At 47.2% G+C, this 18735-nt stretch overlaps 1 protein-coding gene across 3 annotated transcripts in view; it reads left to right on the top strand.

Annotated features, from left to right (window-relative positions):
- Positions 1-18735, top strand: part of PXYLP1 (2-phosphoxylose phosphatase 1) — a 62792-nt gene that overhangs the window by 34105 nt on the left and 9952 nt on the right. For 2 of the 3 annotated variants that reach the window (XM_011958103.1, XM_011958104.1), the window contains 2 exons: positions 11558-11716; positions 12591-12717. In XM_011958103.1, the coding sequence (XP_011813493.1) occupies positions 11558-11716; positions 12591-12717 (286 nt within the window). Of the gene's footprint in view, positions 1-5899; positions 7858-11557; positions 11717-12590; positions 12718-18735 lie in introns of those variants that run through there. The other variant, XM_011958105.1, reaches the window with a different exon arrangement.

Below are 18735 nucleotides of genomic sequence, written 5' to 3'. Positions count from 1 at the left end.
AGGGGGAGGGGCAGAGAGGGAAAGAGCGTGCATAGTTTCCCTGGGAACTCCACCTGCAGAGCTATCATGTTTCCTGTGGCCCCGATCCCCTATGTCCCCTTCCTTTTTCTGTGCTGCTTTTCGGTCTGATATCCGCTAAGAAAGAAAACAACAATGCTTAATAGAACAGTAAGTACATTAACACAGAACTGCCTCTGAGTAGGCAAGCGAGGAGCCCTGACAGGTGCCAGGCTGCTGTGACACCTTCCTAGGTGGTTCAGACCTTCGGGTCCTCAGTCCTGCTCACTCTTGTAGATGGCCATTAGCATTTGTGATTTCGCCTCTTTGCAGAGACCCCTGGGATCTGTAGTACATGGTGATAGTGATTCTGCTGAGGCACACATCTGGATGAAAGTCGCGGGGAGTGAGGTGCTCAGCTGCTGAGGAAGCCAGGCCCTGCCACACAGCCAGGGGAGGTGGTTGTCCTCTGTTCTTTGTCCTGTGTACGTTCAATGGAGAAAAGCACAGAGTGGTATGTTTGAATCTGGGGATGCGTGAAGATCTCAGTATGCTTCATGGAAAAGGTTTGGGGCTGCAAGCCCTTAGAATGCCCAGGGTCTAACGTACTGTGTCCTCTATTCTAAAAGCCCCAGTGCGCTTCCTCCTGGGCTTTTATTATGTTGAGCTGGAGACAAAAAGTATGAGAAATTGAAAGTGAAGGTTTACATTTTTAACCTAAGAGTTCTGTCATATCGCCATCTCATCACTGTGACCAAAGTTTTAAATTTTATGGGTTTGTTAAATTAATTTTGGTCCTTTTCTTAAAGATTTTACTTTCTGATTGATTTCTGGGAGTTTTAATTTTGCTTTTCCTCAGAACACTTTATGTCCAGTTGTCACACAGAGTTAAATATCTACAGGTGAAAAAAAAAAACCCACCATAGATGAGTGACAAAATTAAATCTGACAAATAAGCTACTGTCACAATTTCTTAAGCTCATGTTGTAGATGCATTGGAGTGAGAAGGTGAGAGTATCATGTAGCAGGTTCTTCTGCAAGCTGAGAATGGACACATTTATGTCTGTGGATCATTTCTAGTTTTCTTTCAGGGTGGAGCTAGATAATGACCTCACCCCTTCCCTCCCTCCCTCCTTCCTTCCCTCCCTCTCTGTCTCCCTCCCTCTCTCCCTTTCTCCCTCTCTCCCTCCTTCCCTCTCTCCCTTTCTCCCTTCTTCCCTTCCTTCTTCTTAGTTCCTTATCTTAAAGAAGTTGTTATCATAATTAGATGAGGGGATAGAGATATCTGTCTAAAGATGTTTACTGCAGCATCATTTATAATAGGAAACAAAGGAGAAGGCAACCAACTGGTACAACAGTAAATACCCCATTACCTCGTGATCACATAGACCTGTCTCTATTGACTTGGAAGGTTGTGCATAATATATTAAATTTAAAAATAGTACCTTTATATGGGGGCAAGGGGGAGAGAGAGAGAGAGAGAGAGTGTGTGTGTGTGTGTCTTGAGTCAGCAAGAGCAAATACTATCATGGCTAGTTAGTAAAAATAGAAAGCATCAGTAGAAGTATTCAGTGAATTCAGGAGAGTGCCTGTAGATCTCCAAGATCCACTGAAGAGATGAACAGAATAGAAAGCCACAGGATTTACATGGCTGTACCCACTGCAGGGAGAGCACGAGGCCAGCTGGAGTCTGACAGGCAGAGTGTGCACCTGCTGAGCCAAGCCACCCAGCACAGACCCCACTCACTCCCTGTTGTCTTGGCAACAGGGCTCTGGCCCCATGCTGATGACAGTAAAAGGAGGAAGCCCACCTTGAAATGAAGTGAATACTGATCAGAGGCAGAGCCCTGTCACATACTAGCAGCCTCACCTTGCGAGAGTGAAGGAAGAAGCTGATCTAAAAGAGGCTACAAGGGCAGAATCTAAATCCTGTACACGAGGGTGAAGTAGGGCAGGCACCTGGGAGAGAGCCCTGGGACTCCCTCACCATCCTGCCCTCCTGCCAGTGTGGCTGCCACACACACTGCAGATGCACTCTGCCTCAGAACCGTAGCTCAGGGGTGGGTTCAGTTGGGAGAGGATGGGGAGGTGGGTGGGATGCGTGGCCCCTCTCTAGGATTTATCTGGCTGGAGCTTCAGCATCACCTCTTGCCTCTCTTTGCCTTTCTCTTTTCCCTGTGTCATCCGAGGGGCTGGACTCCACGGGCTAGGGGTCTGCCTGTCCACACCAGCCCTAGGTATCTACCAGAGGGTGGGGCAGCTCTTGTGGGATGTCCAGATGCCTGAGAGTGCAGGCCCCACCCTGGGCCACATTCTCTCTTTCCTTGAGGTGGCCTCCCCAAAGCCCCTCACCTGCCTGGCTGTCTCTTTTGAGCCTTTACAGAGAAGGCAGACAACCTACCCACCCTCGAGGACAGCTTGCTGGTTTGGTGGCCTCAGTAGGTTGCAGACCTTTGAGACACAGGAAACTTATTTGCTCCTTTGGGGAGAGAGAACAGTGTCCTTGGGCCTTAGTGACCATCCGTCACCATTCCCACCAGAGCAGGGACAGAAGCACATGTTTAGCCTCTGGCAGGGCACATGGATACTTAAATACACTAAAATATTCCTTAGGGTTCTCTGGGTGGTAGGATTTATGGGTGATTTTCCTTTTCTTTTTATACTTTAGTGTTGAATGACTATTTTAGGATGAATTCATGTTTTTATGAAGCCTGAAGATTCCTTTTTATCTTGAAAAAAGAAAATGTGTTCATCTCTTCTTTAGTGTTGAAATTGAAAACCTGTTTCCAGGTACATTGTGTTCTTAGCCTGAACCCGTGGACTTCTGCATTGTCGCATGGGGTTTCAGGGGTCCAGAAAACCCCCAGAAGTCAAATTCACAAGACTGTGTTTAAGGTACTCTTTCAGAGATAAGGATCGATAGTTTTTATCAGATTCTCAAAGATGAGGGTCATAACCTTCATGACCCAAAAAGGTTAAGGAGACAGGTTCTTTTCATGGTTCTTTTTGGAGGCCTGTCCTGGAAATCTCTTATTTCTAGCTTCTGTCTTGATTTGGAGTCTGGTTTTGGCATCATCTAATCCAATGGCCCTGTTAGGGTAAGGCCAGTTACCAGCAGCCCCCAGAATAGTGTGGGGTTTCCCGAACCCTCTGAGAGGCTGCAACTGGGGCTCAAGCCAAGGCCACGGGGTGGCCCCCTATGCCCTAGCAATGGGTGGACTTAGGTCCTGGAGGCAAATGTCAGAGGAAAGGGTCAGGGAGGGAGGAGATAGAGCTTGCAAATAGCCCAGGGAGCAGAGCTCCAGGCTGATAGGATATGCCCAGCCCTGAATTCTGCTGAGTTCTTCGGCTCCCTGAATGCTACCAGGCATATCAGAAGCACTTAATAAATTCTTACCTAATGTGGTTTACCATGAGGCAACATTAAGAATGAGGAAAACAAGAAAGGTTGGTGTATTGCGGCTCAAAGTGGCTAGAACAAAATGGGACAAGCGGAATCAACTGATCAATCTCGTTTATGTAAAACCAAGTGTCTCAAAGTCTACAAATATGGGCTTGACTTCTCCCATTTCACCTGTATAGCATGATTCCCACTCCGGCCTTTAAAAGCAGATGATGAGAGGCAGATAACAACTGTGGGCTCTTCGTTGTGGTTCTGGTTTTCATTTGACAGTTACAATGCACTTTTAAAATTCAGTACAGGTTAGAGACAGGGTGGACATTTAAGATAATTTAGTGGGTTGAGAAGCACTAAGGGAATTGTGGGAATTGACAGAGCGAGTCATTATTCCTTGGCAGACCAGTGAAGGAGAGAGAGAATTCAAGAGACTTTCGGTTTATCTGGGAGAGGAAACTGGAGGAATTAGGTGGCAGGACTGGGGGTGTTTTAGCTTATGAGAAGGCACTATCTCAGATAAGCTGAATGTATTTAAGGGAGCCAGAAAAGCTGCTAAAACTGGAGTGGCTGAGAGGAGAAGGGAGGTTGGCTGGTTGTGCTTTTGTGAAGGGGTGGACACACGGGTTTAATATCCCTTTCAGATCCCAAGTTGAAGGGAGTGCCTTTTAAGAGCCTGCAAGAAACAGGAATAATCACATCCAGGGGATGGATGTAGAAAATAGCATTCATTCATTCATTCATTCATTCATTTATAAGATGGGGTCTCACTCTGTCACCCAGGCTGGAATGCAGTAGTGTCATCAGGCGGCTCTACAGCCCCAAATTCCTGAGCTCAAGCGATCCTCTTGCCTCAGTCCCCCGAGTAGCTGGAACTCTAGGCATGCACCACTATGTCCCGCTCACTTTTTTTAAAATTGAAAATAGCATTTATTGATTCCTTACCAGAATCCATTCACAGGTGGTATCTCATCATTGTTACCACCCTGATCTGTAGGTATCATCACCTTCATTTGATAGATGAAAGAAATGAGGCACAGAGAGCGGGGATACTTGCCCCAGGTCACACAGCTAGGAGGTAACAGAGCCAGGGCATGAACTCACATCTTTGTAATACTATAGCTCATTTGCAGCCCCCAGCCCCAGGCTACCTCCCTGCATTCAGAACCATGGTAGCAGGGGCAACTGAGGACGGACTTCAGTGGAGTTCCAAGGAAAAAGTGACTATAATCCCCTAAGGAAGTGACTAGCCCAGTGCTGAAGTCCCAAAAAGGACAAGGCAGACCCTGGAGCTAGGAAGATAGAAAACAGATGGTGGAGCTGGACCTTGGCCCCAAGAGGGTCTTTGCTGGTGTAGTCAGTGGGGTGACTTGTGTGGCAGGTGAGCCCACAGCAATGGAGACAGAGCTGAGCCAACACTTTAGCCTCATCATGCTCACATTTCCCGGGAAACGCTGGGTCCCTGATACCCAGCTGTAATCTGCCAGGTGTCTGTGTAATCAGGTGATTTGGCTGTCACGCAGCATGGGGATGGCAGGAGGGAGGGGTTTGGAAGCCATCTGAGTGCCACTGCAGAAGTGTCTTCCACATGGGACAGCCTGTCTTTCCTGGAAAGGTCCCTTATTGGCACAGCTGCCTAGAGTCAGGTCCCCATCCCTGGGGTAATTAGCACGGTGGAGACATGGTCCTGGAGGAGCAGCATGACACCCCCTACCGGGCCATGGGGTTGGCATGAGAAGAGGAGCTGCTCCCAAAGGAGGATGGGTCTGTCTCCACAGAAGGAAGTGGGAAGAGATGAGCTGACCTAGGGATGGGGCCCTTCCTTGTGCTCCATTAAAGTCAGTTTCAAGGCACCTGTGAGGAGCTTGCATACAGCAGTTTCCTAAGGCACGAAGAAGGCCACGTATGCAGGTAGATTTCTGTCCTCGGCCCTATCCTAGGACCTTGGTATAGGGAGGTGACCTGGAGATCAGGGAGGTTGGCTTGACACCCTATGGGAAAGAAACTGGTGTGTCCTTGTGCAAGTCAAAGTGACTCCCAGATAATGAGCTGGCAGCAGATGCTTGGCTGTCACTTTATCTGCTGCCCCTATGGGTTGTTGAGTTTCAGGGATAACTAAGGTGCCCTGAGGTTCAAAGGCCAGACAGGGGCTTGTGGCCTAGCAACCTGTGCTCTTATGATCTGACTCTGACCCTGACCTCTTCCCTCCTTTTTTCTATTCCATGGGGACCATCAATGGAATAAACAAAAATCAAAATGAGCAAATCATCGTTAGATGAAACATGTCTCTAGACAAGTTTCTAGTGTTGGCTACTAACCAAAGTCTAATTGATTAGGTCATGTTTTGCTTAAAGCTGTTATTGACCATTCCTGGGCTCTCTAGAGGGACAGAACTCATGGGCTCTCTAGAGGGATATATATACATATATATATATGTGGGAGTTTATTAAGTATTAACTCACATGATCACAAGGTCCCACAATAGGCCATCTGCAGGCTGGGGAGCAAGGAGAGCCAGTCCGGGTTCCAAAACTGAAGAACTTAGAGTCTGATGTTCAAGGGCAGGATGCATCCAGCACGGGAGAAAGATGTAGGTTGGGAGGCTAGGCCAGCCTCTCTATTCATATTTTTCTGCCTGCTTATATTCCAGCTGCATTGGCAGCTGGTTAGACTGTGCCCACCCAGATGAAGGGTGGGTCTGCCTTCCCCAGCCCACTGACTCAAACGTTAATCTCCTTTGGCAACACCCTCACAGGCACACCAAGGAGTAATACTTTGTGTTCTTCAACCCAATCAAGTTGACACCCAGTATTAGGCATCATCTCTGGTAACTTCCCAATATTTCCTTTGTATCCATATCTTCACTGCATCATTTCCATACCTGCACGCCCCAACTGGCAACCAGGGAGTGCAGGGGGCCCGGTGACTGAGAAGGCTATTTTCTGCTTATGGTCCATGTGCTTTCTCCCCCGCTTTTCTTATTTAATGTCTGACTGTCCCCCACAACTGGATTGTAAACCCGGTGAGGGCAGAGACCTTGTTCATTTTATTCTCTGAAGAATCCCCAGCATGTGCTGCATGCATGTTGGATGGCCGGATGGACAAATGCATGAATACCAAGCTTAGTGGGTGAGCAGGCCTGGGCTTACAGGCTGAGGGACTTTGGGTAACTCCCTTGACCTGCCTCTGCCTGAGGTCTACTGTCTGGCTGATAGATATAACTCTAGGTTGAGATCCAAAGCTGGGAAAAGCAGAGAGAGGATCAGTTTGGCTTGCATCCTAGCTATAGCTATGGGACTGTTTACTGGTAATACACACGGAGTCATCCACTGTGCATTTGGGAGATGGGGTGGGGAAGGGTAGTGGGAAGGGAGCCTGCATAGGATAGCATCTGGTTGTTTTACTCATGATTCTAAGAAATTTGTTGGTTGCTTTTGAGAGGGAGGGTCCCAAGGAGATGCTTTAGAGGTCATGTTCTCTGCCATTTCTTTGAAATTGCGACCTTATCGGCATCTTTACACACGAGGGTTATAGATGTGTGGACAGGAGGAAAGTGATCGTAGATGAGATGAGCAGAGAATGCCACCATAAAAGAGAGGCTCATTTCCAAAGGTAACTTATGGAAATGTGCCCTCCTACTTGGTAATCACACCACAGAGAAATTGCTTGCCTATTGGTACAGAGTTAATCATCAGTAAAAGATATCTCATATCATGTTATTCATATTGGTCCTGGTGGCACAGGGGCCCCAGGGCACTCATTTAGATTCATGCGTTTTCCCACCTACATAAAGAAACTCGTTATCCTGCCATCTATTTATCTGCCCACTGTTCTTTCTGACGCCCCCACAGCCTCTTTCTCTTGCCCTGTGACATCTGAGCTGCTGTCATCTGCTTGAGGTCAACAGAGTTTCTAATTGTCCCACAGGACAGCTAGAGGCACGGGGGGCCTGGGCGAAGTCTGCTGGGAGGAGCAGTGTCCTGGAGCAGTGTCTACCCCAGCCCCTGGGTCTGTCCCTCAGCTCCCTTTATCTAGATGATCAGGGCAAGCCTCAAGAGCTGATGTGGTGAGTAGCACCACACCAGGGCAGAGGCGGCCTGCAGCCTGGGGTCTGCTCCTCCAGGCCCCTTCCCAGCCTTCCTTCTGGAGCCCAGCCTGTACATCGACCCTGGTGAGGCCATCCTGACCAGGCCTTACGGGACCGAAGGCATATCCTGAGCCAGCTTGCTGACCCTCATCTGCCATGTTTGGCTGTGCTTCACAGCCTCCCCTCTGCTCCTCTCCTCTTCCCCTCCACACAGCCAGCTTCATCAGCCTTTCAGGACCAGCTAGGTGTCTCTTCTGGGAAACCTGTCTTGGATGCCCCTCACCCCAGACTGGCTCAGCAACCCTCGGTGCTCCACATGAGGAGTTCATGAGATATTTCCTCAAAAGCATGGAGCGCGGCGTCTGGCCCAGTTCAGCAGGTATATTTGGAAGACCTATCCTCTGTCAGTCAGCAGGGGACATAAATGTGAAAGAGGCACAGTCCCAGCCCTTGATGGCAGGGTGACAAACTGGGACACCCCTGCTTGCATATGCTATGCTGTGAACCATGACGGCAGCAGGAACTGGGCAGGCTCATAGAAGAGGGATATGAGAACTGTCTGGGGATTCAGGGTGGGCTTCCTGGAGGAGGAGATCCCTAGGACCAGTTACAGTGTTGGCCAGATTTCAGGAGCAAAGAGTGAGGGTAGAGTTGCCAGCAAACAGCGGAGCATAGGTGAGAAACATCCTGTGGGGTGGGGCGACTCAGAGCAACTCAGAACAGTGAGAACCAGGTTGGGATTGGGGTCAAGATGGAGCTGGGGAGACTTCTCCTCACAGCTTCTATGGGTCAGGACCTGTTTTGAATGCCTGGTATTGGGAGAGCCCCTTGTGGACTGATGCCATGTCCTGGTGACTCAGGGAGGCACAGATAGTACAGGGTGATCTCACATTCTGAACTAGTGGACGAGGTTGACAGGCCCAGATACCAGAGGAAGCAGCAGATAAAATCTTTCTGGACGGAAGGTCTCATTCTGGTCTTTATTTGTGGTTTTCAAACCACTGCTTCCTTGGGTCATGGGTGGGTCGTTTGCACCCAACCACCATGGTTCCCAAATGGCAGCCACAACAGGCCTCACCCCGGGTGCTTACAGATGAACTAGCAAACTGTGGGCACTCTAGGACACCCACTGTCCTCACCTGTACCCCTCCATTTCTGTGTCACTCATATTATCCTGTCTCCTTAGCTGCTTCTCTCCCTGGCCCAGACTGTAAGGAAGTGTGCCCACAGGCATGGCCAAGGGGCCAGGACTTGGTATATTTCGCAAAAGAGCAGAATCAAGGACTGAGCCAGTTAGAAGGGTCAGGTCCCTAAGAGACTGCCTTGGCACTTTTCTATATCTCCATGCTCTTGTGCTAATCTCCTTGTAGTGAATTCCCTCTGAACACCTGGGCTGTGTTAGTCATCCTAGCACCTTCCAACTACTGGAAAGAAAGTGGCTCTAGGAGCAACCAAAGGGCTAATGTTGGGTGGGTGAATCACCAGTTCTGTATCTCTCTGATTGTTGTTTTGGTAACGCAAGTAATGATGGGAAATATATTCACTGTAAAAAAAAAATGCATACCTAGACAGCATAGAAATACAGAAATATGTATTTCTATACATATAGAATACATTAATATGTGCTTACTATAAATATATATAGTCATGTACCACATAATGACTTCCATCAACAACAGAACACATATATGACAGTGGTGCCATATTATAATACCATATTTTTACTGTATTCTTTCTATGTTGAGACATGTTTGGATACACACGTACTTACCATTGTGTTACAACTACCTACAACATTCAGTGCGGTAACAGGCTGTTCAGGTTTGTAACCTAGGAGCAGCAGGCTGTTCCAAATAGCCTAGGTGTGTAGAAAGCTCTCCCAGCTAGGTTTGTGTAAGTGCATTCTATGATGTTTACACTATGACAAAATTGCCTAAGGACCATTTCTCAGTGCATCCCCATTGTTACACAACTCCTGACTGTACGTATGTGTGTGTGCAAATAGATGAAACAAGTAAAAATACTTTCTCACGCCCCATTTCATCCTTCCCCAGTGGAAAACCACTGCTGTGTTATGATGGGTAACCTTCTAGACATTTTTTCTGTGCATTTACGTAATAAACCAATCCCTGTGTATTTATGCATTTATGGTTTTTTTTTCTTTACACAAAGAAGATTATATCAGTAGCCAGTGACTTGGTATATTCACTTCACTTAATTTATCTTTGATTCTTTTCCCTTCTTTTTAACTGGGCTAGAACGTTCCACAGCAGGGACATAACATTCTGTTCTGCTAGAAATGGATATTTAGGTTATTTCCCTTTTTTGTTATTACAAACAGCACTGCAGGGAATCTCTTTGGCCATACGTTTACATTTGTGTGTGTGGGCATGGCTATCTTTATACATACAGAATGGATTCCAAGGCACAGAATAGTACACAAAATGGAATAGTACACATATTCCATTTTGATGGCTACTGCCGAACACTCCTGAAAGGCGCCAATTTCCACCCCCCCCCCAAGATGTTTGGAAGCGTCAGGTTCTCACACCCTTCCCAATATTGAGTGTTATCATTAAAACATGATTTGCCAGTTTGATGAGGAAAAATTATTAATATAGCCCACTGTTTGATTTCTGTTTCTTTAATCATGAATAAACTTAATTATGAAAAATAATACCACATTGTTTTATATTTATCTAATCTTAAGCATCTCTTCATGTGTTTATTGGCCATTAGTATTTATTTTTCTGCAATTGGCCTGTTCATATCCTTTAATGATTTTTCAGGTGTAGGGGCCCTTATGGACTTTGGATATTAATCATTTGTTAGGTTAGTTGCTAATATTTTTCTCTCCGTGTGTTGCCTGTCTTTTATCTTTGTTTATGGCATCTGTTTGCCAAAGGGAAATTTTAAATATTTATGCAGAAGAATTTGTAGAAGTAATTAGGGAATTTACATTGATTTAGGCTGGTGGTTGGTCCCTGTTTTAGCTATTGTTCGTGTGTATGTATAGATATTATGGTGATTAATAAACCTTTTAGAAGTTAAATAGATCTATGAGCACACTTATTTTCATGTATTTCCCTCAATGGGCGGATGCTGAAAGTATGACTATTACTGTGTTGGGAGTTGTAGAGGATCTATGATGCTACAAACACATTCCCTAGGCATGGAGAGATTCGGGACCACTGAGACAGAGGCTGTTCACGAGGGTTAGACGGCTGAGCAGCCCCACATTTCCATTCTTACAGATTAGCATCCAAAAGAAAAAGAGCACCTCTTCTATTGTCTATATGTCACCCCTCTCAAGGAAAGGGAGTCCAGTTGCCCCATTACTATCCTTATTAACTCTGGTCACATGTCCACCCCTGCCAGAGGGTAGGGACACTGTGACTGACAGTCCAGCCTGACCACACGTGGTGGCGAAGGGTCAGCTCACTAATGGAATGAGGGTGGTAGATGGACAAGCACACAGACTGCAGGACCCACACATGCCACCCCAAGACAGTGGCAGGGAAGCTGGCCTGAAGTCAAGGAGTGAGCGTGAGACAGGCTTTCACCACCACACATGCCTTGGTCGTTGGCTTTCTTCTGTAAAGTGCTCTCATGGGTTAAATGAGCGATTCTGAAGGCCCACAAAGCATAAAGCAGATGATGATAAATGGGGTATGTCAGACACCCACATCTGGCACCTAGCAGGTCTTCAATGAGGGATGATGATTTTCCTCCTTGTTGTTACTGGAATTGAAGGGCATGAGGAAGAGGTAATCAGGTCCTAAGAAGTTAGTGTGTGAGTTCTTCCTCCAACTGCCCTGAGTGAGGCCCCTTTGCTTGGGAGGCCCCCCTGGTGTTGAGTAGATGGCAAGGAGAGGGTAGTGGCAGTGAGGAAGGGGCAGGACACACTGGGGCTCAGAAGCCCTTCTCGAATGGGAAGCTGACTTCTGCTCCACTGAAGTGTACCCTGATTCTCAGTGCAAGAATAGCTCCTCAAAGTGAAATCCAGCCCTGCACCGGGCCATGCAGCTGGCCTGGCGCCCCAGGAACTATGCATCACAACCTGCCTTGCTTCATTTCAGTCCACCTGATCCCGGTGTCAACAGCTAAGAATGGAGTGAGTAGCAAGAGTCGAAAGAGAATCATGCCCGACCCTGTGACGGAGCCCCCTGTGACAGATCCTGTTTACGAAGCTCTTTTGTACTGCAACATCCCCAGCGTGGCTGAGCGCAGCATGGAAGGTAGGCCTGACTGTGCCGCCAGGACAGACACCCCTTTGGGGACTAGTTATTCCAGCAGCATTGCACAGCGGTAAGGAGCAAGATGGCCAGGACCCAAGTGCTGCAGTTGCCACCAGGCTGTGCCCTTGAATGAGTTCCTGGGTCCTTGCATTCTCCTCTATAAAATGGGAGTAACTCGCAGGACTTATGCCTGGGACTGCGGAGGTTTCAGTAACTGCTCTGAACATACCACGTGGCTCACGATCAACTCACCACAAATGTTTGCCATCATCTTGATCTTCAGTGAGACAGCAGCAAGGTAGAAAGGTGGCCTTGGCAGGCACTAGCGCAGCACGTTGAGACACTCTGCTTTTCAGGGTAGCCTCTTGGGACTTAGGATGTCCACAGGATGTCCTGCTGGTGTCTTGCCATAGAAGTGAGGCAATTTCTACAAGTTTTGCTTTTCTAAAAGTGTATCAGAGCACAGTGTTGAATCCTTATTGATCTCTTTATGGCCTCCCTTGTCTTATGAAAGATTTAAAGCAGAAATCATTGTTTCTAGTATTTTCGTGGATCTCTCCCTGGTCTGTGCCTGTGAGTGAGGCCACATTAGTAGTTGTGCCCGCATTTCACCGGCCTCCCATGGTTTCCAGGAGGTCTGGGACATAATCAGCCTACTCACGTTCCTCTGTCCCGCCTTGTAAGACTGTTCAGTGGCCCCCATCCGGCATGGCAGCCAAGGCCCGTTCACTGTGGCTCTGCAACCCCATGGTGGCCCCTGCTGCCTCCCACTCAGATTCCCGGCACGAACATGGCCAGGTCATCCCCTTGGCCCCCTTCTAAAAGGATTGACACCTATTGAGTGATAACCAGACAATGTGCTTCTCTCTCACAGGTCATGCCCCGCATCATTTTAAGCTGGTCTCAGTGCATGTGTTCATTCGCCACGGAGACAGGTACCCACTGTATGTCATTCCCAAAACAAAGCGACCAGAAATTGACTGCACTCTGGTGGCTAACAGGTAAATTGCACTCTTTCTAAAAGTCATTTTCAAGTATCTGTTATATCCTGTAGGATGGAGAATGACAGGATAGGTGAGTGACCTATACTTGGTGAACCATACTGTTTGCAGGAGCCTGGGCTCAGAGCAGTCCATGTGAGTGCCATTATACAGTTGAAAAGACGGAGGCCCACAGAGGCAGGGACACCTGTTTGAAGCAACACAGCAGATATACTGAGCCCAGGCCAGTCTGAGGCTCACCCTCCCACCCTGATGTTTTTCACTTCAATAAACAGTTGGGACACCGTACAGCGAGCACTGAGTTAACAGTCCTCCGCCCCAGCTCACCTGCTCCATTCAGAGCAGCAGGCAAGCCCCTTAGTGTCCTCTGAGCCTCAGCCTCCTACCTCTGAAAGGGGAATCACAAGGCTCCCCCTGCAAGGTTGGGGCAAGGAGTAAGTGAGATGACACAGACAAATGCACGTTAGCAATTGCCGGGCTATATAAATGTAAGAATTATTTTATCCTTCTAATTTTTCACAGGAGTAGAGGCAGCCTGTTCTTGGTTGAAAGCCCTTAGGATGAAACATATTTGAACAGAGAGTGGAAATTGTATGGAAATGGCATGGCCCTAAATTTAGAAGCATAGTTAGCAATAAAATGTTGGGCTAGACCTCAGCAAATGTGTCTGCAGGCACATAACATTCTAGCAGAGTTTACTGAATGAGGTCGGGAGATGAGGGAAGTGGGGAAGACGTTATTTTGATGGAATGCTTCTGGGGTGCCAGCCTGCCCCAGGAGGGTGAGCCTGGTGGAGTCATGGATTACCTCACTACAGCCAGGGCTGTTCTTTAAAAGTGACACTTGGCAGCTTGTCTTGCAGGGCCCCTGTCACAGCGATGCCAGGACCCTCTAATGGGGCCATTTTTGGCGCTCCCATTTGAGAGGTTCAGTTCCTAGGGACCAGTTGGCCTGGCTGCCTCTGCCCTCATTTTCCTTTGCCTAGTTTTATTTTATTGAAGATTCTGTATTTTTAGAAGCCACCTTAAATCCTTTGTGTAAAGAGAGTGGAGTATGCATATTTTGTTACTTAATATCATTTAATTAATGTAATCTTTAAAAACAGTAATAGTTGACTGATCATTATAAACAGGTACTTAAGAGGAAGAGTGAGCAGAAACCCTGGTGAAGGGGACCCTCTCTGGGCTGCTGACTCCCCCACCCAGGACTGTGGGATCTGGGTCACCAGCGATACCTGCTGTCCTTCCAGGTGCTACTTCAGCTTTAAAAATTACTAAAGTTGTGACCCCCTAAAAGGTGGTGCGCCCTGGAGCATGCCCATTATTCTAGTCTAGTGAAACGGAATACTGGGGCCAGCAGGCGGGGTGCAGTGAGCTGAGCCAAACACTAGCTGGCAGTCCACAAGTTTGTTGCCCCAGGGTTTCCATCCATGATGACACACCCTGCGACTCTCAAAGCCTTTGTAGTAGAAGCTGCCTCTTTGTGAATGCCATGTGCTTTATGAGGAAGGTGCTATTTTAACCCTCATAGTATTACGTTTAGCCAGCATTAAGGTTATCAGTTATTTATATGCCATATTTAGTAAATGCTTTTTTGCATTCATAAATATGAATTAAATATGCTTTTCTACATCCAAGGAAGAGAAAACATTCACTTTGATCAGCACTTATTGCACAAATTTTCGTTTTATGCTTCTATCATGTGCCAGGTACCAGAAGGTAGTACATAAGCAGGCACCTACGTGAAGTGAGGGGGCCAGCCCTGTGATGGTCCAGGGGACAGAACGTTCCCGATGGAGTAAGCAGCAAGTGCAGGGGGCCTGAGGCTGGAAGAACTGGGCAGATGTGAGCCACAATAAGACCAGGGTATGGCTGGGCTGGAACAGTGAGGGAGGGAGTGGGCTTCTGAGGGGTTGCAGAAGAAAGGCCACTCCTTGGAGCTGCCCCTGCCCTCAGGGAGCCCAGCACCTTTGCAGAGACAGGCCCAGTGCCCAGGACATAGCAGCCCTCCATGAATGGTAGCTGGCACAGGTGGCAGCAGTGGTGGCAGCATTAGAGAAAGAAGAGGAAGAAATGGAAGAAGAGCAAGAAGTAGAAATGGAAGTAATTTGGGTGCCATATTAGGGGGCATGAGCCAGAAGAGGGGCAGCCTGACCCAACCTGGGGCAGGGAGGTGGACACGGGGTGGCAGATCAGGGAAGGCCACACAGAGAAAGGGACCAGAAGGGTGTGCAGGAGTAAGTCAGGCAGCAGCTGCTGCTGAATGGCCCCTTGGGCGGTGAGACCAACACGTGCAGTGTGAGGTGGTGGACAGAGTGGTACGTTGGGGCCCTCAAAGTTAGTTTCACAGGCTTGAGCAGAAAGTTAGTTTCACAGGCTCAAGCGTGGAGTGGAAAACTGGGTGGGAACGAGGTGATCTGAGGCTTTGAATATCCAGCAGGAGAGTGTGTCCAGGCCTGAAGGTAGCGAGAGCCGGGGAGTGAAAGGGATGAAAAGATGAAGGTTTCTGACAGCCATAGTGTGGAAGATGAACTTGAAGCTGGTGGCAGCTAGTGGTGGTATTGTTAGGATAGTGATCCAGAGAAGAGACTTCACTCGGAATCAGAATCCACGTCCTTAAAATGCCCCACAAGGCCTGAGTGCCCTTCCTCCACCCCTTACCCGCCTGACCTTGCCCTCCGCTCTCTCGTGCTTGCTCACTCTGCTTCAGCCATGATGCTCCTAGCTCTTCTTTGCACATTCAGGCACCGTATGCTGCCTCAGGGCCTTTGCATAGACTGGTTTCTGTCTCTGGAAGCCTCTTCCCACAGATAGCTTTGTGACTAGTCCTCTTACCTCCTTTAAGTCTTTGCTCAAATGTCACCTTCTCAATAAAACCTACTCAGAACACTCCAGTTAAAATGACAAGGTGCTCTTCCTTCCGCCCTGGTCTCCCACAACCCCCTTAGCCTGCTCTTCTCTTTACCATAGCATCTGTTACTTTCTAACTCAGACAAACACACACACACACACACACACACACACACACTGTTCATTGTGCATTGTCTGTTTCCCCAGGCTAGAATATAACCTCCCTGAGGGCAGATATTTTTATTTGTTTTTGTTCACTGCTCCTGCATCCCAAGTGCCTAGGACAGTGACTGGCAAATGAGTGGTGGGGTGTGATTAAATGTTCGTTGAATGGATAAATGATGGCAGCTGAAACTCAGAAAGTGGCAGCAGAGATGGAGAGAGTAGATGGGTCTTAGAGAAGGTTACAAGGTGGGATCAATAGGACTTGGTGGCAGGTTGAACATGGATATGAAAGACAGGCAGGATGGGGCCCAGGTTTCTGACTGGGTGTCTGGCTGGTGGTGGTACCCCTCCCTGGAGTTAGAGAACACAGGAGGGAGGTATGGGGGGAAGTTGGTACAGGCATTGGTGCTACATTTGAGCTGTCATGAAACATTCAAGAGACAGTTTCTAGTCAGTAGTAGGCTGTATAATTTTTTTTTCTTTTTTTTTTGAGACAGAGTCTTGCTCTGTCACTGGGCTGGAGTGCAATGGGGTTGTCTTGGCTCGCTGCAACCTCTGCCTCCCAGGTTCAAGCGATTCTCCTGCCTCAGCCTCCTGAGTAGCTGGGATTACAGGCGCCCGCCACCACGCCCAGCTAATTTTTGTTTTTTTTTTTTTTTTTTAAGTAGAGACAGGGTTTCACCATGTTGGCCAGGATGGTCTCAATCTCTTGACCTCATGATCCACCCTCCTTGGCCTTCCAAAGTGCTAGGATTACAGGTGTGAGCCAGCCTAGCCTATATAATTTTGCAGCTCAGGGGCAATGGTTTGCTGGAAGAGAGAGGTTTAGTTGAGAATCTTCAGCATGCTGATGGCATTTGAAGCTGTGGGCTTATATTACAGACAGAACCTGAGAAGTGAGGGATGGGCCAAAACCAGAGTCCTGGGAAACACCAGCATGTGGTACTCAGAGAGAAAAAAGGATTTCAAGAGGGGCTAGGGATGTTGCAAACAGGGAAAAGTCAGGAGAGCAATGTTATGAGAGCTGAGGAAAGCAGGGCAATGCATCACATCAAGTGAGGCCAAAAGGTCCAGAAAGCTAAAGACTAAGAAAAGTACATTGGGCTTATCTTTTCATAACCTCATGTTATTAATATGTAAGATGATAAATTCTTTAATTGGCATGAATTTTAAAAATCTAGTGTGATTCCAGTTTCCAGCTAGGTATGCTCTTTTGGATTGTGTTTTCTGGTAACAGTGTCACTGGTCGTCTGCCTCCTCTGCTTGCCTTAACATTCTGTGCAGAACTCAGTCATTGCTGAGGTTTTAAATAAACAATGAATTTTCTCATGGGTGTGTAGATTAGCCTTGGGGTTCAGCCTCAAACTTTGTGGCATATATAGATGTGAATAATGCATATAAAAGTGAAAATAAGGACTTCAAAGTGAGTGACTTGAAGACTCAAGATAGTAACACTTTTGATTCTTCCAGTTTTCATTATGAAAGAAGATTTTCAATGAGCCCATAATAATATGAGTTTTTACTCAAGAAAAAGTTATTTTCATGGATATAATTATGTCTGCATTAGTCAGGGTACCCTATTTTGTAAGCTTATTTTGTCGCACAGGGACTCATGACTGCATTACCTTAAATAACAAGGAAGTTTAGTTCTTCCTCATGTGAAGGTCTGAAATGTGTGTTCCAGATCATGCTAGTCAGCTCCACCTGGTCATTCAGCGCCCCAGGTTTCTTCCAGGTTATTGCTTCTACCATCCCCTGGGGATGGCTACATGGTTGAACCCTGGTTGTGCCATGCCTAAATAATGGCTGGAAGGAAGGAAGAGAATGTGAAGTGGGCATACTCATGATCAGAAAGCCTAAACCCAGAAGTGGCATACATCTTTCCATTCTATTGGTGAATGTGGCTTTACCTCATTTCAGGACCTCAGAAATAGGATCTAACCAAGTTCCTAAGAAGAGAATAGATTTTAGTGTGCAGCTAGTACACTAGTCTCATCCACAGTAGCCTTTAGTTTTTTTTTTTTTTTTTTTTTGAGACGTAGTCTGGCTCTGTCGCCCAGGCTGGAGTGCAGTGGCCGGATCTCAGCTCACTGCAAGCTCCGCCTCCCGGGTTCAGGCCATTCTCCTGCCTCAGCCTCCGGAGTAGCTGGGACTACCGGCGCCCGCCACCTCGCCGGCTAGTTTGTTGTATTTTTTTTTAGTAGAGACGGAGTTTCACCGTGTTAGCCAGGATGGTCTCGATCTCCTGACCTTGTGATCCGCCCGTCTCGGCCTCCCAAAGTGCTGGGATTACAGGCTTGAGCCACCGCGCCTGGTCAGCCTTTAGTTTTTATACATTCATCCCTTGGTATCCACAGAGGATTGGTTCCAGGATGCTCCTTGGATACCAGAATTTGAGATGTTCAAGTCCCTTATGTAAAATGGTGTTGTATTTACATAGAACCTGCGCACATTCTGCCATGTACTTTACATCATCTCTAGATTACTTATAATACTAAATACAACGTAAATGCTATGTAAATAGTTGTTATACTGTGTTTTTTATTTGTATTATTTTTATTGTTGTATTGTTATTTCTTATTGGGTTTTTTCCAAATATTTTTGGATCCACAGTCGAATCTTCCAATGCAGAATCTGAGGAGATGGAGGGCTGACTATATTTTCATCAAAATCTGAATATTTTAACAAACAGTATGGGAACTTATCGTATTCATTTCTACAGATTATGGAAGGCTTGCTATTTTCATGAAGCATCCAAGGATGGGACACTTCACAGTTGAATTCACTCACATATATTTTTGGAACATCTGCTGTGTGCTAAGCACCCTCTGGGCTCCAGGGATGGAGCAGTGGACCAGGCAGACAGGGCCTGGGTGGTCAGATCCAGGCCCAGGACTTGAGTTACCTGGTCCACTTTCCACTAAAAAGATAGAGCCATTTGTTGTCAAATCTTTTTTTTCTTTTTCTTTTTTTCTTTTTTTATGAGACAGGATCTCTCTTTGTC

This window comes from Colobus angolensis, unplaced genomic scaffold (genome assembly GCF_000951035.1).
Source record: "Colobus angolensis palliatus isolate OR3802 unplaced genomic scaffold, Cang.pa_1.0 Scaffold46, whole genome shotgun sequence".
NCBI lineage: Eukaryota > Metazoa > Chordata > Mammalia > Primates > Cercopithecidae > Colobus > Colobus angolensis.
Note: the sequence above shows the minus strand (reverse complement) of the source record. Positions and strands in the feature narration are given on the sequence as shown.